Source organism: Phyllobates terribilis, unplaced genomic scaffold (genome assembly GCF_046119375.1).
Source record: "Phyllobates terribilis strain yellow unplaced genomic scaffold, ASM4611937v1 Scaffold_2__4_contigs__length_985480577, whole genome shotgun sequence".
NCBI lineage: Eukaryota > Metazoa > Chordata > Amphibia > Anura > Dendrobatidae > Phyllobates > Phyllobates terribilis.
Window position 1 is genome coordinate 43,507,900 of NW_027362762.1, and position 23,718 is coordinate 43,531,617.

Below are 23,718 nucleotides of genomic sequence, written 5' to 3' on the forward strand. Positions count from 1 at the left end.
GAATATAACTCCTATAATACTGCCCCCTATGTACAATAATATAACTACTATAATACTGACCCTTATAGTATATTACAATAATTTTGGGTCGCGTTGATCAGCATTAACCGTCTCCTGTCCTTGTAATATGGGGTGCAGCTGTGTCTTCCGTCATCTCCTAATTCAGTGTACTCAGTAGTATTTCCGCCATCCTCTGCACTTGATTCTCCTCTGTGCCATTCCTGCAGTCCAGGTCGGTGAACAGGTTTCCTATCAGTGACCTGTCGTTTGCTTACATTCTCTGAATTCTTTAATATTGTTTCCAGCCACTTGATGTTTGGTGGCTCCGTTCTCCCTAATCCTTACTGGTTCATTATCTTTGTCATTGTCAGGTGACAACCATTGATTGCCGCCATTGTGATCCTGAATTCCACAGGCTATGAATGCCATAAATCTGTGTTTTTTTGTACAGTTAGTCACTCCCACTCCCCCCCCCCCCCCCCCCTCCATGCTTTGGCTGTGTCAGTTTTCACTGCGATTGTGGCATTCTATTCCTACCACCACTTGTCACCTTCATAAAATATGCGACTGGTGCTCATGGGTGCAATGATTTGCGTTAACTCTGGTGAGAACAGCAGCGTAACATGACATTCAGTGCTGCTCGTAAATTACAGCGTTATTGCTTAGCGGCATCCGTCCTATAAAGCAGCGGTGCACCCTATATCCATAGGTCTAGAGCCTATACGGAGCTAATGCATGTCACAGCTGGAACTTTGTTACATTTGTATCCATTGCAGACAATCCTCTGTGAGCTAAACAGGCTGCACTCCAGACTGATACATTGTAACAAACTATTGCAGAAGGAGTGAGCCGGAACAGTACAGTGCCATACACTCTGTAGTGGCCACCATAAGGAACTGCTGCTCGGGTCCCATTCACCTCAGTGGGAGCTGAGCTGAGCCCTCACCTCTCCAAAGGATAAGTCATCAGTATAGTAATACTGGGCAGAAAAAAAAGTTTTTAATTATTTTATAATGAAAAGTTCTCCAACTTTTTGTATAAACCTAATAATATTTTTCCTAACTGAGGGTCTGTTGTTAGAACCTTGCTCTTAGGTTTTTTCCTTTGCTGGTCACATGACCTTGTTGGCCTATTTAATCCTGCTCCGCCCTTCTGGCTTTGCTGGACTTCATTGTATATCTACTTTCTAGCTAGCCTGTGCTTTGTATCTAACTCTGTTAGTTTGCTTGGTCTACGGACCTCTATGTTCTATATATTTTGTTTGTTCGTCTGTCTGCTACTATTTCTGTTAGGAGGTGTCCCATTTTCCTCCCAGTCCTTAGTACTTGTAGGGATTCCTTCCCCACATCTATAGGTCTCTGTACAGACTAGCTTAGGACTTTAGCAGGTCTGATCGCAGGATCAGGTTCCCTGTTACATCGTAGGGATAAAGCTGAGTTCTATCGTAGGGACAGATCTCCTCTCTTTCCTTAGCTCTGGTAGCAGAACATAACAGTAAGTCCAGCCTGCAAATTCTCTAAGGAAAGATTTTTCTGTTCCATCATGGTGTCTGTTCAGGATTTGGCTCATCGCCTGCAGGGACTCTCTCTGGAGGTGGCTGAGCTCCGTCAGCACGTGAGTAACTGTCCTGGAGCACATTTCTTGGAGCCTAAGGTATGTTTGCCAGATTTATTTTTTGGTGAACACCGAGAATTTTTTTCATTTAAAAATGCTTGCTTATTGTATTTTCGTTTGAGACCCAAGTCCTCTGGGGATGAATCCCAGCGCATAGGGTTCATAATGTCACTTTTGCGCAAAGAGCCTCAGGAGTGGGCCTTTTCTTTGCAACCTAGTGATACATGCTTCAGATCAGTGGATAGTTTTTTTTCTGCTTTGGGACTATTATATGATGATCCTGACCGTGTCGCATCAGCTGAGACTGAGTTGAGACGTTTGAAACAGGGATCAGGTAATGTGGAAAAATATTGTACTCATTTCCGTCGATGGTCTACTCAAACAGGGTGGAACGATTCTGCTCTGAAAAGTCTATTTCTTGCTGGGCTCAATGAAAGGATTAAAGACCTGCTAATTGCTTATCCTACACCTGAAGATTTGCAACAGGCTATGCAATTAGCTATACGGGTGGATAGGAGACTGCGTGCAAGGGTTAATGAGAGCAAATCCTCTGCTATGTCAGTTTCTGGTTATGAGAATGTGTGTACTAACAGTGGTGAACCGATGGAGATTGGATCGGTGGCACCTCGCTCTCAAGAAAAAGACCGTCGATTTTCTGAAGGCTTGTGTTTCTATTGCGGAAAATCTGGTCATTTGATTAAAGGCTGTGAGCTTCGTATGAAGAAAGAAAAAAAAATGGTCAGTCATGCCCGTATTGCCTGTTTAAATTCCAAGGGTATATTTTTAGCTGCTTCCACGATTGCTCAGGAAAAATTAATGGAATTTCGGGTGTTTGTTGATTGCGGGTCTACTCTGAATGTAATTGATGGGGGATTCTTGGAAAGACTCAATTTAAAACCCGAACCTTTATCATCCCCCATTGCTGTGGTTTCTGTGGATGGTTCCCCTTTGAAGAATATTACTCTCAAGGTCTGTGAATTTCCTCTCACTATTAATGGTGTTCACCATGAGAAATTGGATTTGGTAGTGTTGAATAACTTGCCTTCTCCAGTAATATTGGGATTGCCCTGGTTAAAATTTCACAATCCTGTACTGGATTGGTCTACCAGTGAAATTAAATCCTGGAGCCATAAATGTTATGACAAGTGTTGTAACGGGCGTATTGCAGCTTTGGATAGGGGAGAATTGCCTGTTCCTATTCAGGATTTTTGGAGAGTTTTTTCTGAGAAGGAATCGCAGGTTTTGCCTCCCCATAGAGACTATGATTGTTCTATTGAATTTGTCCCTGGAGCGACTCTTCCTAAAAGTCGTTTATTTAACCTTACTATTCCTGAGAGGAAAGCTTTGGAGGAATACATACAGACAAGTTTGGCCGCCGGTCACATTAGGCCCTCTAAGTCTCCTGTGGCGGTTGGATTTTTTTTTGTAAAAAAAAAAGGACGGCGGTTTACGTCCTTGTCTGGATTTTCGTGAGATTAACAAAATTACTGTACGCAATCCTTACCCACTGCCATTGATTCCTGATCTGTTTAACCAGTTAATGGGGGCCAAGTTGTTCTCTAAAATCGACCTTAAGGGGGCATACAATCTGTTGCGCATGAAGGAGGGTGATGAATGGAAGACTGCTTTTAACACTCCTGTGGGTCATTTTGAGAATCTGGTTATGCCTTTTGGTCTTACTAATGCTCCTGCATTTTTTCAGAATCTGATTAATGACATCCTTAGACCTTTGATCGGCAAAAATGTGGTTGTGTATTTGGATGACATTTTGATTTATTTGCCGGATCTGGAGTCTCATTGGCGGAGCGTGCGTGAGGTATTACAGTTATTAATGGACAATTCGCTTTTTGCTAAGCTGGAGAAATGTGAGTTCGCTGTACAGAGAATTAGTTTTTTGGGTTACATTATCTCCAGCAAAGGTTTTGAGATGGACCCGGTTAAGGTTCAGGCTGTGCAGGAATGGCCTAGGCCTATTGGTTTGAAATCAATACAGAGGTTTTTAGGTTTCGCCAATTATTACAGAAAATTCATAAAAAAATTTTCTAGTATTGTCAAACCTCTGACTGATCTCACCAGGAAAGGTGCTGATGCGGTTCAGTGGTCTTCTGAGGCCATTGAAGCTTTTGTGTATCTCAAGGAGAGGTTCACCTCTGCTCCCATCCTTATGCAGCCTGATGTGACTAAGCCGTTTTTGGTTGAGGTTGATGCTTCTTCGGTGGGGGTTGGCGCAGTATTGTCTCAGGATAACGGGGATGGATTACATCCCTGTGCCTTTTTTTCAAAAAAATTTTCGGAGACTGAACTGAATTACGATATTGGTAATCGGGAATTATTGGCTATTAAACTCGCATTTGAACACTGGCGCCACTTCTTGGAAGGTGCGGAATTTCCCGTTCAGGTTCTTACGGATCATAAAAATCTGATATATCTTGACGCTGCCAAGCGCCTGAATGCCCGTCAGGCTAGGTGGGCACTGTTTTTCTCGCGGTTTAATTTCTCCGTTACTTACATCCCTGGTACTAAGAATGTTAAGGCGGATGCCTTGTCTCGCAGTTTTTCTCCCATAGTCGGTGCTGAGAAAGAGGAGAACATTTTACAAGAAGGTGTTGTGATAGCTGCTTTGGACTCCGTTTTGGAAGATGAGATTCTTAAAGCACAGGAGAATGCCCCTTCTAACACTCCTCATGGGAGGTTGTTTGTGCCTGGGACCTTTAGGAGAGATTTGTTTGTTGAGTGTCACGAATCTCGGTTGGCAGGTCATCCCGGAATCTCTGAGACCAAGAGACTGGTGGGTCGCAGTTTTTGGTGGCCTGGATGGCAGAAGGAAGTCATTAAGTGGGTGCGTCAATGTACTATATGTGCTAGATCTAAGTCCTCACATACTCCTGCTGCGGGGTTGCTTTGTCCTTTGGAGGTTCCCAGTGCTCCTTGGACACATTTGGCTATGGACTTTATAACTGACCTTCCCCCCTCTGAGGGTTTTACTGTCATCTGGGTGGTCGTGGACCGTTTTAGCAAGATGTGTCACTTGGTTCCCTTCGTCAAACTGCCCTGCGCTAAAACTCTCGCTAAGGCCTTTGTCAAGGAAATTGTCAGACTTCATGGCGTTCCTAGAAATTGTCAGACTTCATGGCGTTCCTACTGACATTGTTTCTGATAGGGGTCCTCAGTTCGTGGCTCGTTTTTGGCGTGCTTTTTGTGACAGGTTGGGAGTTCATTTGTCGTTCTCGTCCGGATATCATCCTGAATCTAATGGCCAGACAGAAAGGAAAAACCAGGATGTTGAGCAGTTCTTGCGTTGTTTTGTGGCAGACAATCAAGAGGGGTGGTCTGAGTTTCTGCCACTTGCTGAATTTGCTCTGAACAATCATACATCTTCTTCTGCTGGTTGTTCGCCTTTTTTTTGTTGTTCTGGGAGACATCCGTCGTTTGGGTCGTTCTCCAAGTTGGGATCTGCCGTGCCTGAGGAGGAGAATTTTTCCGGTGATTTGGAGAGAGTTTGGACGGATGTGCGTGGTAATCTTCAGGAGGCCAACAGAAAATCTAAAGACTACTTTGATAGGAAGCGACAGGAGGTTTTGTTCGCTGTTGGTGACATGGTTTGGTTGTCCTCTAGGAATCTGCGGTTGAGGATTCCTTCTAAGAAATTGGGTCCCAAGTTTGTAGGGCCCTTTAAGGTGCTTCAGGTTGTCAACCAATCTGCTGTTAGGTTGGAGGTTCCTACCTCCTGGAGAATTAATCCGGTATTTCATGTCTCTCTGTTAAAAAAAGCTGTTGTGTCGGATGGTGACGCCTCTGCCTCTGTTCCTCCGGTGGTGGAGGACGGGGAATATGAAATTTCTCGCATCCTTAACTTTAGACGGTATAGAGGTAGTTTGCAGTATCTTGTGGCCTGGAAAGGTTTCGGACCCGAGGATAACTCTTGGGTGAGGTCAGATGATGTTTCCGCGTCCAGACTTATCAGAGCGTTTCACAGGAGATTTCCTGATAAGCCTGGTCCTAGGGGATCCGGAGGATCCTCTTAGAAGGGGGGGTACTGTTAGAACCTTGCTCTTAGGTTTTTTCCTTTGCTGGTCACATGACCTTGTTGGCCTATTTAATCCTGCTCCGCCCTTCTGGCTTTGCTGGACTTCATTGTATAACTACTTTCTAGCTAGCCTGTGCTCTGTGTCTTACTCTGTTAGTTTGCTTGGTCTACGGACCTCTATGTTCTATATATTTTGTTTGTTCGTCTGTCTGCTACTATTTCTGTTAGGAGGTGTCCCATTTTCCTCCCAGTCCTTAGTACTTGTAGGGATTCCTTCCCCACATCTATAGGTCTCCGTACAGACTAGCTTAGGACTTTAGCAGGTCTGATCGCAGGATCAGGTTCCCTGTTACATCGTAGGGATTCAGCTGAGTTCTATCGTAGGGACAGATCTCCTCTCTTTCCTTAGCTCTGGTAGCAGAACATAACATCTGTAACCATCCTCTGTGAGCTAAACCACCTGGAACACTACATTCTGCCTGAACTGATACATTGTAACTATCAGGACAGGAGAGAGATCTATTGTAAAGATGTGTTTAGCTCAGAGGGGATTGTCCAGACTGGATACAATTGTGACAAAAGCAGCATTTAAATTATGTTATCCACTTTCATTTGTTTCACTCACGGAGGATTGTTCTGATTGTACCCAGTCTAGACAAAACCATGTTTGTTTGTTTTGTTTTTTTTTTGGGGGGGGGGGGGGGGGAGAGATTATGTTGGCTTCCACCTTATTCAAGATCTCTGCTTATTGTCTATGAATGTGAGCGTTCTTTTTGTCCATGCAGAGGCTGGATAGCTGTACAGATGTGACAGTTTTCATAGCTGAGGTTCCTTTATGTTTCCATCCGGTGTAGGCTATCCTCAAATATAATTCCCATCTGGTCTAGGCCATCCTCATACATCAGTTATGCTTTCGTCCAGTCTGGGCTATTCTCACACATCCGGCATACTTCTGTCCAGCCTGGGCTCTCCTCGTGCTTCTGTCCAGCCTGGGCTCTCCTCGTGCTTCTGTCCAGCCTGGGCTCTCCTCGTGCTTCTGTCCAGCCTGGGCTCTCCTCGTGCTTCTGTCCAGCCTGGGCTCTCCTCGTGCTTCTGTCCAGCCTGGGCTCTCCTCGTGCTTCTGTCCAGCCTGGGCTCTCCTCGTGCTTCTGTCCAGCCTGGGCTCTCCTCGTGCTTCTGTCCAGCCTGGGCTCTCCTCGTGCTTCTGTCCAGCCTGGGCTCTCCTCGTGCTTCTGTCCAGCCTGGGCTCTCCTCGTGCTTCTGTCCAGCCTGGGCTCTCCTCGTGCTTCTGTCCAGCCTGGGCTCTCCTCGTGCTTCTGTCCAGCCTGGGCTCTCCTCGTGCTTCTGTCCAGCCTGGGCTCTCCTCGTGCTTCTGTCCAGCCTGGGCTCTCCTCGTGCTTCTGTCCAGCCTGGGCTCTCCTCGTGCTTCTGTCCAGCCTGGGCTCTCCTCGTGCTTCTGTCCAGCCTGGGCTCTCCTCGTGCTTCTGTCCAGCCTGGGCTCTCCTCGTGCTTCTGTCCAGCCTGGGCTCTCCTCGTGCTTCTGTCCAGCCTGGGCTCTCCTCGTGCTTCTGTCCAGCCTGGGCTCTCCTCGTGCTTCTGTCCAGCCTGGGCTCTCCTCGTGCTTCTGTCCAGCCTGGGCTCTCCTCGTGCTTCTGTCCAGCCTGGGCTCTCCTCGTGCTTCTGTCCAGCCTGGGCTCTCCTCGTGCTTCTGTCCAGCCTGGGCTCTCCTCGTGCTTCTGTCCAGCCTGGGCTCTCCTCGTGCTTCTGTCCAGCCTGGGCTCTCCTCGTGCTTCTGTCCAGCCTGGGCTCTCCTCGTGCTTCTGTCCAGCCTGGGCTCTCCTCGTGCTTCTGTCCAGCCTGGGCTCTCCTCGTGCTTCTGTCCAGCCTGGGCTCTCCTCGTGCTTCTGTCCAGCCTGGGCTCTCCTCGTGCTTCTGTCCAGCCTGGGCTCTCCTCGTGCTTCTGTCCAGCCTGGGCTCTCCTCGTGCTTCTGTCCAGCCTGGGCTCTCCTCGTGCTTCTGTCCAGCCTGGGCTCTCCTCGTGCTTCTGTCCAGCCTGGGCTCTCCTCGTGCTTCTGTCCAGCCTGGGCTCTCCTCGTGCTTCTGTCCAGCCTGGGCTCTCCCTCGTGCTTCTGTCCAGCCTGGGCTCTCCTCGTGCTTCTGTCCAGCCTGGGCTCTCCTCGTGCTTCTGTCCAGCCTGGGCTCTCCTCGTGCTTCTGTCCAGCCTGGGCTCTCCTCGTGCTTCTGTCCAGCCTGGGCTCTCCTCGTGCTTCTGTCCAGCCTGGGCTCTCCTCGTGCTTCTGTCCAGCCTGGGCTCTCCTCGTGCTTCTGTCCAGCCTGGGCTCTCCTCGTGCTTCTGTCCAGCCTGGGCTCTCCTTGTGCTTCTGTCCAGCCTGGGCTCTCCTTGTGCTTCTGTCCAGCCTGGGCTCTCCTCGTGCTTCTGTCCAGCCTGGGCTCTCCTCATACATCAGCAGCACAAATATTTCTCTAGACCTGATAGTTTGAGACAATGTATCGGTGGTGAAATGTATCAGTCTGGAGCTCACAGAAGACTGGTCAGAGGGGCACACCCTGTACCCCCAGAGGGGGAGCCATGTAGGGGCGGAGGGCATGCCCTGTACCCCCAGAGGGGAGCATGTAGGGGCGGAGGAGCTCGCCCTGTACCCCCAGAGGGGAGCATGTAGGGGCGGAGGGGCAGCCCTGTACCCCCAGAGGGGAGCATGTAGAGGCGGAGGGGCACGCCCTGTACCCCCAGAGGGGAGCATGTAGGGGCGGAGGAGCTTGCCCTGTACCCCCAGAGGGGAGCATGTAGGGGCGGAGGGGCACGCCCTGTACCCCCAGAGGGGAGCATGTAGGGGCGGAGGGGCACGCCCCTGTACCCCCAGAAGATTTTGCGTGTAAGCAAACACACCCAACTCTAATTATTCAGTTTGTCGGGTTATTGTTTCTGTCCCGGCACCAATCGCGTGGCAGTATGCTTTGGTGGCGCACGTGTGACGCACAAAGGTGGCGCTTAGAGCTAAGCTGCAAAAACGATACACTAAGCCCCAAAACCCTAACCACCATGCACTGCATCAGTCGCCCCTACTATGGATTCGCTGGCTCCGGACTCAGGAGCATAAAATATAGTGATGTTGTAAAGCGGTATTATTTATTGCTTGTATAGGGTTGTTACTAGATTATGTACGGAGCTACTAGTTGAGCACTATATAGCGGGATTAGGTTCTGTATATATTGTGTGTTCAGCGTATACTCCAAAAAGCTTTTCCTTATTTAACATAGTGACATACGGGCTACCAATGCCATAAAGTGGCAAAAATCTCTATACCGAATATGTGGGGGAAAGGCGATGTGCACAGGGACTGAGCATTGTGTGGCTGTAATTACACATGGTCTGACAATGCTTCTTAGGCACCAATGTATTATTTTGGAAAAGTATTGTAGAGGCCTTATTTAGGCAACTCTATAGAAGTTTATTTAACCCAATGTTTGCTACTGTTATGTATATGGTTATGTTATGCTAAGTGTGTCCTGGCGCTAATATTATTCATGACACAGTTATACACCCAGGACATCACTGAGTATAAAGTCGGCCCATGTGTTTACCGTCGTCTGCCGTCGTGTCACCCGCAGGAAATGTGTTGTGGCGCTCACCAATATTTTTTTCTCTTCCAGGACGTTCAGTCAGAAGAAGGTCGCAGTAGAGCGAGAGTATGCACAGGTAAGAGCAACGCAGAGACTTATCCCATAATCCCACAGATTTGTCATCAACCAGGAATTACTAAATATTGTTATCACTTCTGACTGTCCTGTTATGTCTCAGGATGGAGGACAAAAGTCATATTCTCCCTAAAGAGGGAAGAGCCTCCCTCCATTGTTGTCCTCTGCTGTTTTTCTGCATGTAGGCGGCTACTACTAGAACACTACGTCCAATGTACAAGAATATATCTACTATAATACTGCTCCTATGTACAAGAATGTAACTACTATAATACTGCTCCCTATGCACAAGAATATAACTACTATAATACTGCTCCTATGTACAAGAATATAACTATTATAATACTGCCCCCTATGTACAAGAATATAACTACTATAATACTGCCCCCTATGTACAAGAATATAACTACTATAATACTGCTCCTATGTACAAGAATATAACTACTATAATACTGCTCCTATGTACAAGAATATAACTACTATAATACTGCCTCCTATGTACAAGATTATAACTACTATAATACTGCTCCTATGTACAAGAATATAACTACTATAATACTGCTCCCTATGCACAAGAATATAACTACTATAATACTGCTCCTATGTACAAGAATATAACTACTATAATACTGCCTCCTATGTACAAGAATATAACTACTATAATACTGCCTCCTATGTACAAGAATATAACTACTATAATACTGCTCCTATGCACAAGAATATAACTACTATAATACTGCCTCCTATGTACAAGAATATAACTACTATAATACTGCTCCTATGTACAAGAATATAACTACTATAATACTGCCCCCTATGCACAAGAATATAACTACTATATAATACTGCTCCTATGTACAAGAATATAACTACTATAATACTGCCTCCTATGTACAAGAATATAACTACTATAATACTGCTCCTATGTACAAGAATATAACTACTATAATACTGCTCCCTATGCACAAGAATATAACTACTATAATACTGCCCCTATGTACAAGAATATAACTACTATAATACTGCTCCCTATGCACAAGAATATAACTACTATAATACTGCCCCCTATGTACAAGAATATAACTACTATAATACTGCTCCCTATGTACAAGAATATAACTACTATAATACTGCTCCTATGGTACAAGAATATAACTACTATAATACTGCCCCTATGTACAAGAATATAACTACTATAATACTGCTCCCTATGTACAAGAATATAACTACTATAATACTGCTCCTATGTACAAGAATATAACTACTATAATACTGCCACTATGTACAAGAATATAACTACTATAATACTGCCCCTATGTACAAGAATATAACTACTATAATACTGCGCCCTATGCACAAGAATATAACTACTATAATACTGCCCCCTATGTACAAGAATATAACTACTATAATACTGCTCCCTATGTACAAGAATATAACTACTATAATACTGCCCCTATGTACAAGAATATAACTACTATAATACTGCCTCCTATGTACAAGAATATAACTACTATAATACTGCCCCCTATGTACAAGAATATAACTACTATAATACTGCCCCCTATGTACAAGAATATAACTACTATAATACTGCTCCCTATGTACAAGAATATAACTACTATAATACTGCCCCTATGTACAAGAATATAACTACTATAATACTGCTCCTATGTACAAGAATATAACTACTATAATACTGCCCCCTATGTACAAGAATATAACTACTATAATATGCCTCCTATGTACAAGAATATAACTACTATAATACTGCTCCTATGTACAAGAATATAACTACTATAATACTGCCCCCTATGCACAAGAATATAACTACTATAATACTGCTCCTATGTACAAGAATATAACTACTATAATACTGCTCCCTATGCACAAGAATATAACTACTATAATACTGCTCCTATGTACAAGAATATAACTACTATAATACTGCCTCCTATGTACAAGAATATAACTACTATAATACTGCTCCTATGTACAAGAATATAACTACTATAATACTGCTCCCTATGCACAAGAATATAACTACTATAATACTGCCTCCTATGTACAAGAATATAACTACTATAATACTGCTCCTATGTACAAGAATATAACTACTATAATACTGCCCCCTATGCACAAGAATATAACTACTATAATACTGCCTCCTATGTACAAGAATATAACTACTAATAATACTGCTCCTATGTACAAGAATATAACTACTATAATACTGCTCCCTATGCACAGAATATAACTACTATAATACTGCCCTATGTACAAGAAATATAACTACTATAATACTGCTCCCTATGTACAAGAATATAACTACTATAATACTGCCCCCTATGTACAAGAATATAACTACTATAATACTGCTCCCTATGTACAAGAATATAACTACTATAATACTGCTCCTATGTACAAGAATATAACTACTATAATACTGCCCCCTATGTACAAGAATATAACTACTATAATACTGCCCCCTATGTACAAGAATATAACTACTATAATACTGCCCCCTATGTACAAGAATATAACTACTATAATACTGCCCCCTATGTACAAGAATATAACTACTATAATACTGCTCCCTATGTACAAGAATATAACTACTATAATACTGCTCCTATGTACAAGAATATAACTACTATAATACTGCCTCCTATGTACAAGAATATAACTACTATAATACTGCTCCTATGTACAAGAATATAACTACTATAATACTGCTCCCTATGTACAAGAATATAACTACTATAATACTGCCTCCTATGTACAAGAATATAACTACTATAATACTGCTCCTATGTACAAGAATATAACTACTATAATACTGCCCCCTATGCACAAGAATATAACTACTATAATACTGCTCCTATGTACAAGAATATAACTACTATAATACTGCCTCCTATGTACAAGAATATAACTACTATAATACTGCTCCTATGTACAAGAATATAACTACTATAATACTGCTCCCTATGCACAAGAATATAACTACTATAATACTGCCCCCTATGTACAAGAATATAACTACTATAATACTGCCCCCTATGTACAAGAATATAACTACTATAATACTGCTCCCTATGTACAAGAATATAACTACTATAATACTGCTCCTATGTACAAGAATATAACTACTATAATACTGCCCCCTATGTACAAGAATATAACTACTATAATACTGACCCCTATGTGCAGGAATATAACTACTATAATACTGCTCCCTATGTACAAGAATATAACTACTATAATACTGCTCCCTATGTACAAGAATATAACTACTATAATACTGCTCCTATGTACAAGAATATAACTACTATAATACTGCTCCTATGTACAAGAATATAACTACTATAATACTGCTCCCTATGTACAAGAATATAACTACTATAATACTGCTCCCTATGTACAAGAATATAACTACTATAATACTGCTCCCTATGTACAAAAATATAACTACTATAATACTGCTCCCTATGTACAAGAATATAACTATAATACTGCTCCCTATGTACAAGAATATAACTACTATAATACTGCTCCCTATGTACAAGAATATAACTACTATAATACTGCCTCCTATGTACAAGAATATAACGACTATAATACTGCCCCCTATGTACAAGAATATAACTACTGTAATACTGCTCCCTATGTACAAGAATATAACTACTATAATACTGCTCCTATGTACAAGAATATAACTACTATAATACTGCCCCCTATGTACAAGAATATAACTACTATAATACTGACCCCTATGTGCAGGAATATAACTACTATAATACTGCTCCCTATGTACAAGAATATAACTACTATAATACTGCTCCCTATGTACAAGAATATAACTACTATAATACTGCTCCCTATGTACAAGAATATAACTACTATAATACTGCTCCTATGTACAAGAATATAACTACTATAATACTGCCCCCTATGTACAAGAATATAACTACTATAATACTGCTCCCTATGTACAAGAATATAACTACTATAATACTGCTCCCTATGCACAAGAATAGAACTACTATAATACTGCCCCTATGTACAAGAATAGCACTACTATAATACTGCCCCTATGTACAAGAATAGAACTACTATAATACTGCCCCCTATGTACACGAATAGAACTACTATAATACTGCTCCTATGTACAGGAATAGAACTACTATAATACTGCTCCTATGTACAGGAATATAACTACTATAATACTGCCCCCTATGTATAGGAATATAACTGCTATAATACTGCTCTCTATGTACAAGAATATAACTACTATAATACTGCTCCCTATGTACAAGAATATAACTACTATAATACTACTCCTATGTACAAGAATATAACTACTATAATACTGCCCCTATGTACAAGAATATAACTACTATAATACTGCTCCCTATGCACAAGAATATAACTACTAGAATACTGCCCCTATGTACAAGAATATAACTACTATAATACTGCTCCCTATGCACAAGAATATAACTACTATAATACTGCCTCCTATGTACAAGAATATAACTACTATAATACTGCCCCTATGTACAAGAATATAACTACTATAATACTGCTCCCTATGTACAAGAATATAACTACTATAATACTGCTCCTATGTACAAGAATATAACTACTATAATACTGCCCCTATGTACAAGAATATAACTACTATAATACTGCTCCCTATGTACAAGAATATAACTACTATAATACTGCTCCCTATGTACAAGAATATAACTACTATAATACTGCTCCTATGTACAAGAATATAACTACTATAATACTGCCCCCTATGTACAAGAATATAACTACTATAATACTGACCCCTATGTGCAGGAATATAACTACTATAATACTGCTCCCTATGTACAAGAATATAACTACTATAATACTGCTCCCTATGTACAAGAATATAACTACTATAATACTGCTCCTATGTACAAGAATATAACTACTATAATACTGCTCTTATGTACAAGAATATAACTACTATAATACTGCTCCTATGTACAAGAATATAACTACTATAATACTGCTCCTATGTACAAGAATATAACTACTATAATACTGCTCCTATGTGCAAGAATATAACTACTATAATACTGCTCCTATGTGCAAGAATATAACTACTATAATACTGCTCATATGTGCAAGAATATAACTACTATAATACTGCTCATATGTGCAAGAATATAACTACTATAATACTGCTCATATGTGCAAGAATATAACTACTATAATACTGCCCCCTATGTACAAGAATATAACTACTATAATACTGCTCCCTATGTACAAGAATATAACTACTATAATACTGCTCCTATGCACAAGAATATAACTACTATAATACTGCTCCCTATGCACAAGAATATAACTACTATAATACTGCCCCTATGTACAAGAATAGAACTACTATAATACTGCTCCTATGTGCAAGAATATAACTACTATAATACTGCTCCTATGTGCAAGAATATAACTACTATAATACTGCTCATATGTACAAGAATATAACTACTATAATACTGCTCATATGTACAAGAATAGAACTACTATAATACTGCCCCCTATGTACACGAATAGAACTACTATAATACTGCTCCTATGTACAGGAATAGAACTACTATAATACTGCTCCTATGTACAGGAATAGAACTACTATAATACTGCTCCTATGTACAGGAATAGAACTACTATAATACTGCCCCCTATGTACAGGAATATAGCTGCTATAATACTGCCCTCTATGTACAAGAATATAACTACTATAATACTGCCCCTATGTACAAGAATATAACTACTATAATACTGCCCCTTTGTACAAGAATATAACTACTATAATACTGCTCCTATGTACAAGAATATAACTACTATAATACTGCCCCCTACGTACAAGAATATAACTACTATAATACTGCCCCCTATGTACAAGAATATAACTACTATAATACTGCCCCCTATGTACAAGAATATAACTAGTATAATACTGCCCCTATGTACAAGAATATAACTACTATAATACTGCCCCCTATGTACAGGAATATAACTACTATAATACTGCCCCCTATGTACAAGAATATAACTACTATAATACTGCCCCCTATGTACAAGAATATAACTAGTATAATACTGCCCCTATGTACAAGAATATAACTACTATAATACTGCCCCCTATGTACAGGAATATAACTGCTATAACGCTGCCTGAGATTCTCTGCTCATCTGTATTTTGGAATGGATTCCAGGTCTGTCTGGTTCTTGGTTTTTGTCTCGGTGCCACCTCTAAGCGGCAGCTGTTTGAGCTGTGGTTGCATTCATTGGCGCTGGCTGGCGTTCTTCAGCTGGTGCACGAGTCCTTAATAAAGGGAAGCGTTGTTGACCTACACAGCAGGGGAAACTGCTTCCTGCATCCTGCGATGAATACCTATGAGCGAGCTGAAATTCCTTCTTTGTTCAGGACCAGAGCAGCGATTGTCCCCGTGTCTCTATGAGAAAGCGACGGCTTTACATGCCAGGGAATCTGTGCCAGTGTCACCTGCCAGTGTCGGGTTTTATGAGTGATGCATTATGTGTATGTGGATTTGCCCGCAAACATTTTATATGAAAAAGCTCATTTATTTGTATCACATTTCTAGGGGACAAAAAAAATCAGTGTTTCAGTGATCAGCTGTGAGAAAACCCAGAATTGAGTGTTTAATTTTGCTACAGCGCCACCATAGGTGGAATACAGTATTGCGCTCTTTTCTTAGAAATCAATGGGCTGTGTGTAAGATGGAAGGATGTGTTGGGTCCTCCAGGAGGACTGAGGATTGATACTTTGTAACACTTCTCTTGACTATAAAAGTGCAGAAGAATCTTTTTTGCACGTCTCTATTGTCAGCGTCTCGCTGGATATTTTTTCTCTTTTCTGGTGTGAATGTAACAGTTTGTTTTGTCTTCACACAAAAAAAAATGTGTTATTTTCAGCCGCTGTCAGACGTGAGACATATGCTGAATATCAAATTATAGGAAGGCGGTGTGTGACTGTGCAGTGTTACCAGAGAGAAGGTGCGAAGACGTCTCCGAAAACTTCACGGATAGGTTACATTGTAGTCGAGCATCGTCTCTTCTGGGGACGAATGGAAGAAATCGACATCAGTTATTTAATAATCGAAATAATTAATATATAGAAATAGAACAATTGGAAGTTAAATACGTTGTATTTTATTAATGATACTTTTTTTTGTTTATGTAAATAAAATACATTTTAATGAATTAATAGTAATATGATAGGTGAAAAAAATAAAATGTATTTAATTTCGAAAATTTAAAGGGGGTTCTCCTCTTTCAGGTTTCCCCCTTCCCCAGCTGCTGTGGCGCTCATCATTGCTGCAGCCAATCGCTGAGCTGTAATTGTGATGTCACCACTGCATCCAATATACTGAAACCAGCAGGGAGGAAGAGCGTTGTCTGGTTTTCGTTTTTTTCATGCGTGGATAAATTATCTTAGCTGTGTGTAAAAGGGAGCTGGCTAATTTTTTTTCAGTAGCTACTGTATGTCTGCCCCCTTTTCTGTTTTACATTATGACGGATCAATAAAGGGGGCTGTATTAGGTATTGAAGTAATCAGTCAGCCAGTTCTGTTTGGGCACAGCCCATTTTAGTCAATTCAATCACTTCAGCAAATTTTGCATAAATCTATGATACAGATGAATATAAGAAATATTATTGAATTTGTAATAGAAGCCGACTTCTTTTGATATTTTTCTCCACTTATGAGCCACTTCTTTTGCACCCAACTCCTGAAATCATTATTCACTATGAAAAACTGTTAAAATCTGGTTTGGCCAAAACAAGATGGACTGCCAGCTCATTACAGATTACAGCCTCCTATAGAAGTTCTTGGAGAGGGAAGGGGGAGGTCTAGGGGGAGCAGAGTGAAAGAAGCAGAAATACAGGTTCTGCTGCTGCTTCCTAGTAAGCTACATTTCTCAGTACTGATGTATAATTCCCCTCCATGCTGCTGCTTTCTAGTAAGTGGTTTATCTCGCCCTATAGATGGATTTACATCTACACTGCTTAGTATTACTATGTAATACTGCTGCTTTCTAGTAAACGTTATATCTCTCCCAGAGATGGGTTTACATCTACACTGCTTACGGTAATATTGCTACATAATATCTTCCATGCTGCTGCTTACTGCTAAAGGTTTTATCTCACCCCATAGATGGATTCACAGCTACACTGCTTAATATTGCTATATAATGTCTTCCATGCTGCTGCTTACTAGTAAACGTTTTATCTCACCCCATAGATGGATTCACAGCTACACTACTTGGTATTGCTATATAATATCTTCCATGCTACTGCTTACTAGTAAATGCTTTATCTCACCCCGTAGATGGATACACAGCTACATTGCTTAGTATTGCTATATAATGCTTTCCATACTGCTGCTACACTGCCCTATATCGCAATATCCTGTCCTGCATGCTGCTGCTGCTTATCAACATGTGTTACATAGAGACAGGAGAGCTGGAATCGCTCATATCTGGAGGTGCTTATATAATAGCAGCTAGTTTCTACTCACTATCTGACAGCTGAAAATTAAAGGGAGAGCTGCAGATAGTAAAACTAATATTTTTATAGTAGAAATGATGCCTGATATAGAATGAAAAGTTTTGCAACTTTAATTAATAAATATTTTTAAAACATTCTTTAGGCAATAGCAAAATTATAGTAACTTTCACAAATAAATAAATAAATAAATTGGGGGGACAGGACCCCATGTTAGCTTGTCTGCCATTCTGGCCAGGTCGTCCTCTTAGGGTACGTGAGCTTTGTTCCCCTTCACTGTTGGATATGACCATTCATCACTGGATGTCACACTGAACGGTTGGTGAGAAGATAAGCTCCTGTTATAGCGGACAGCACGCTCCTATGATGCCTTCTGATTACTCAGTCATTACCTATAATTCCCGGATCAGAGGCCTCATGTGGATGTAAATATTTAATGGAGGCAGGAATTTTGTTTCTTGTTGGATGCGTCACTCGGCGTATGTTAGGAAACTTCTTCCGTTATTTTCTCCATACTGCTATATTTAGCATGATATCAGTATACAGGACTGTCACTTATTCTGCAAACAGTATCGTCCTCTGCAGATGCCCATGTGTGTGTGACTACCTCCTTGAAGCTCATCAAGAGAATGCCAAGAGTGTGCAAAGCAGTCATCAAAGCAAAAGGTGGCTGCTTTGAAGAACCTAGAATATAAGACATATTTTCAGTTGTTTCACACTTTTTTGTTAAGTATATAATTCCACATGTGGTAATTCATAGTTTTGATGCCTTCAGTGTGAATGTACAATTTTCAAAGTCATGAAAATACAGAAAAATCTTAAAATGAGAAGGTGTGTCCAAACTTTTGGTCGGTACTGTGTATATATATATATATGTGTATATATATATATATATATATATATATATATATATATATATATATATATATATATATATATATATATATATATATAATATAATATAATATTATGCTATTGAACCCGTTCTACGCCCGGGTTGCGAGCATTTTTATTGGTATATGGTCTCCCATGCTGGTATGTGCTGCCCCCCTCTTTGTATTTGTGCTGCCCCCATCCTGTCCCCACCAACCAATCCCGGTATGCGTGGCACCCCTCATCCCCCAATCCCGGTATGCATGGCACCCCTCACCCCCCAATCCTGGTATGCGTGGTACCCCCTCACCCCCCAATCCTGGTATGCGTGGTACCCCTCACCCCCCAATCCTGGTATGCGTGGTACCCCCAATCCTGGTATGCGTGGTCCCCCCCCTCACCCTCAATCCTGGTATGCGTGGCACCCCTCACCCCCAATCCTGGTATGCGTGGCACTCCTCACCCCCCAATCCTGGTATGCGTGGCACCCCTCACCCCCCAATCCTGGTATGTGTGGTACCCCTCACCCCCCAATCCTGGTATGTGTGGTACCCCTCACCCCCCAATCCTTATATGTGTGGTACCCCTCACCCCTTTCACACTGTACACACATACGAAAAAAAGAAACAGTTATACTCCCCTTTCTTCTCTGTGCTCCAGCGCTGCTGTGTCCTCTTCTGCCGGAGGCCGGGGGAGGAGTGCGGCGCCGGAGCACCGCGCTGTCCGGCGCCATTTTGCTTTAGACACACTGTAAATGTGTCTTCAGTAAAATGGCGCCGGATAGCGCTATGCGCAAGCGCCGATCCGACGCCTTCACTCCTCCCCCGGTCTCTAGCGAAGAGAGGCGCCACGGCAACGCTCCTCCCGGTCAGGTAAATATGTAAGTATGGCGCCGGAGATCGCAGTATGCGTTCAGTGTCTACACATACCGCGATCTCCGGCGCCATACACTCCTCTTACCTGTAACGGCTGGATGCCTGCTTCTGTCTGGAGCCAGACTGCGCGTCACGCATGCACAGTCTATCGAGGCTTCGGACAGAAACGCGCATCCCCGGATATATATATATATAATTACACACTGCTCAAAAGAGTAAAGGGAGGAACCCAGGGCCAACCCCACCAGCATATGGTCTCACAAGGGGTCTGAGGATCTCATCTCGGTACCTAATGGCCATCAGGCTACCTCTGGCGAGCACATGGAGGGCTGTGCGGCCCTCCAAAGAAATGCCACCCCACACCATTACTGACCCACTGCCAAACCGGTCATGCTGAAGGGTGTTGCAGGCAGCAGATCGCTCTCCACGGCGTCTCCAGACTCTGTCACGTCTGTCAGTGGCGACTTTGCCAATCCTGGTGTTCTGTGGCATTTCTTTGTGTGATGGGTAAATCAGCAGCACAATCCCTCTTCTGTCCTGACTGTTGGTTACATTTTACCTGGAATGACACATTGTATCAGTCTGGAGTCCTGGCTAGATCAGAAATCCGTATACCTGGAGCTTTATCGAGACGCTTGTTTGCATTATGATTCTTCTGAAATAGATTGTTCTAAAAGATCAGAAGCCTCCTCCTCATGCGATGGAGTGTCGCCAGCTCTGTTATGGGGGATGCGGTGTGGCTGGCATGTTACAAGAGACGCAATGTGGTTGCCACTGTTACGGAGTGCACAGTGCTGCGGTGGGGGCATGCAGTGTGGCTAGCACTTTTGTGGAGGACACAGTGTGGCTGGCACTGTTGTGGGGGATGCGGTGTAGCTGGCACACCTAGTCCCCCCACAACTGTGCCAGCCACACCATCATTGTATATTATTGTATGATAAAAAATGTCTCTCATGGGAAAATCTCCCTGAAGTTTTATTGCTGCACTTGGGGGCACAATTTGCAATTTGATAACTGGTCCCTGAACCGGAAATAATTGTGCACCTTTGTTTCGGCTAATACAATTGTACCCAACCTTCTCTCTTTGGGGTCTATATGTTTGAGGGTTTTTAGCCTCTAATAGACGCGACCAATGATCTAACCCCCAAAAGACTCCATTCCATAGTATTGTTTTACCCTTTTGCGCAGTTACATCCCCTAGTAGTTGAGATTGTAACGTGGCACAGGTCAATAGCCATGAGCGAGGATCTCGTCTTTCATGCCCTGGCATGCTGGATGAAGATGGGGGTCCTGGCTGTGTGTGGGCTTTGGCCATGGGGAGGCGCTATTGACTTCGGCTGGCCAAGGCCAAGTGTTGAGGAGTATATTGAGGGAGACCACCAGCCAACAATAAAGTCTTTTACTGAACAGTAACTTGGCGGGAACTATGTACAATAGATAGCTGGTGTATAACTTCTCAAACGTTTCCTTTAGCCCCCGGAGCACTATCTCTTCGTCTCACTTTCCCTGTTCCATCCTGGCCTGTTACCGCTCTATCTTGCAGACTCTGGCCGTACTTCTAGGCCTCCTGTCGCAGGACCCGTCTCCAGTGCATCACTCAGTCCTTCTATCGCTTTCCTTTCTCTACTCGGGATCACGCTATCCACTGCCTCGGTCTCCACTCACTTTGGGAACACCCAACTCCTGCGGCTCTGCTGAGTAATCAGACATGGTGTGCTCTAGCTGCAAGCTAAACCCTGTCTGACTCACTACCAGGAAGTCCTCCCCGATCTTACTACATAGTCCCTCCATCTCTGGGCTAGTCTTAACTCTTCCATATCTACTCACTACCTGTTGCTGGGCAGAACACAACTCTATCACATAACAATGTAAAACATTATAATTAGTGATGAGTGAGCGCGCGTGCTCGTTCAACCTTTTAAACGAGCACGCTCGGTTACTCGCCGAGTAGTTTCGGCATGCTCGGCATTTCAATATCATCCGCCGCGGCTGCATGTGTCACATGTTAGACAGCTGTGACACATGCAGGGATAGCCTGTCAAACCTTTTGATGGTCTATGGTCTTTATCAGAGGCCTTTGCTCACAGGATCCCTATTTGTAAAGCGCTAAATACAAAAGATCATATTTCTGGAACCGAATGGCGGATTCCAAAAAGGAAAAAAAACTGAATATTTAGGGCAGCAGCAGGAATAAACTAAAAATACTTTCGACCAAGTGGCAAGTCGTTTTTAAGTTTTAAAGGGGCCATGACCTTCTCCATTTTGTAGATTTTTAATGTTGCCCTTTAACCTTTTTGTTGGGGGTCAGGAGAGGCCACAAGTCACAGTTTAGTCCTTTTTATTTCTGTGTTCTCTTTGGATGCTGTTTTCTCCAGCGCAGGAATGTTTCATCTCAGCCAAAGGCAACAGCTCGGCCGAGCCAGAATCTGCTCCTATTATTGGAAACGACGCTCTGGATCTGCTGGGTCATTCTTGGCTGTGTGGCCTCAAGTCCTGGGTGGAGTGGATGGATGAGAGATGCCATTTAAAGGGACATCGTTCCCTGGTTAAATATGTAACCTAATCATGCATCTAGTATTAATATTCACTGCTGTTGGACCTTCTTAAAGGGGAATGACCTGTTATTACAATAGTGCAAGAGATTATCGAGATCTGTCTCCCCTTTAGTAAGCATTCTTCTTCCTTTTTATGACGCTAATAAGAATTTTGATTTGTGTACCTTTCCCTTTAAATACAAAAATATGGGGTTCTTGTCCCTTTAAGAGAAATACTCCATCATGTGATCTACATAAATGGGATACTTACTACATACCAAAATTTACTCCCCTGTTTAGTTAAATTGATGTTAAAAACACTTTCAAAATTCTAAAAAAAAAATAATTCTTAAAGGGACAGTAACCCTTAAATATAAATTCTCTTTATTTACTAAGCAGTAATTTATTAATATCAGCTATTTTAATAGTTAAAGGGGGGAATGTTGGTGTTAATGCTCCATGGAGGAGAATGCGCTGTCACCCCTTATGTTGCATGCATTGTTACCCCCAGGAGGGTGGAGCTTGTTGGGTGTTACATTGTAGCAGTTGAAGCATATTCTCTATCAGTATTTTCTTAATGGTTGAATGTGTTACTGGACGGCGCTGGGAACCGTCAGGTTCCCATGTCATTGAACTATAATAAATGATGTAACCATGTAAACTGCTTGCCCGGCCTATGTTTGTGTAAAGGTGTGTAATCCAGGGACAGATAAAAAGATCTGCTCCGTTATCGAGTAACAGCCCGACTGTTCAAGCATTTATCACTTCTAATAATTATTTTAACTCTTTGGGTGAAAAGTATTATTTTGTACTGTCTCTTTAAGAATCTTATTTGCAGCATTGCCACAAATCATGTTACTGCATTGTCTGCTTTGCAGCACCTATTATCGTCACTGACAGGTCAGATCTGAGTCTAATGTTGGAAAACTGCAAATCGGCTTCTCCTGCTCTGAACTGGAGTTGTATCTCTTATGCTCAAGTCACTACCAAAGCTGCAATAATCAATTCTGATGGTTTCCTGGCTGCAGAGCCTTAAAAATGACTGCTGCTTCTTGCTGGATCGCTGCATATAATGTGGCGCTTTGTGAAGGATGTGACTCCCCCCTGAATGCAATGCAGCAGAATCCAGGACATTTTAAAGGGGATGTCTCCTTAAGACAATAAAGACACGTCCACATCTTACAGCCTCATTCTGTTCATGGCTCTCAAAACCAAAATCAGATCTATTCTGGGGCTGTCCCGCCTCCCGGACTCCCCTATAACGGCGCTGTCTTTAATGCCGTGACCCCTTTAAAGGTGTGCGTCCTTTTAATTTTTTTTATTGCTCCCATGCATCTGGAATAAAAAGAAATATTACAAAGAGCCTAAATTCTGCTGCCGTTTTATGTTCACAGCACCCATGCAGACCTGTGTCTCCAAGGTAACAGACTACAAACAAAGCTCTGTGTAGTCTGATCCTGCTGTCCTGTGTTGCTCCGCTCCCTCTTCTATTGCCTGTAGATGATCA

At 42.4% G+C, this 23,718-nt stretch overlaps 1 protein-coding gene across 7 annotated transcripts in view; it reads left to right on the forward strand.

Annotated features, from left to right (window-relative positions):
- Positions 1–23,718, forward strand: part of FCHSD2 (FCH and double SH3 domains 2) — a 325,325-nt gene that overhangs the window by 216,925 nt on the left and 84,682 nt on the right. For all 7 annotated transcript variants that reach the window (XM_073661305.1, XM_073661306.1, XM_073661303.1 and 4 more), the window contains exon 3: positions 9,314–9,359. In XM_073661305.1, the coding sequence (XP_073517406.1) occupies positions 9,314–9,359 (46 nt within the window). The remainder of the gene's footprint in view (positions 1–9,313; positions 9,360–23,718) is intronic.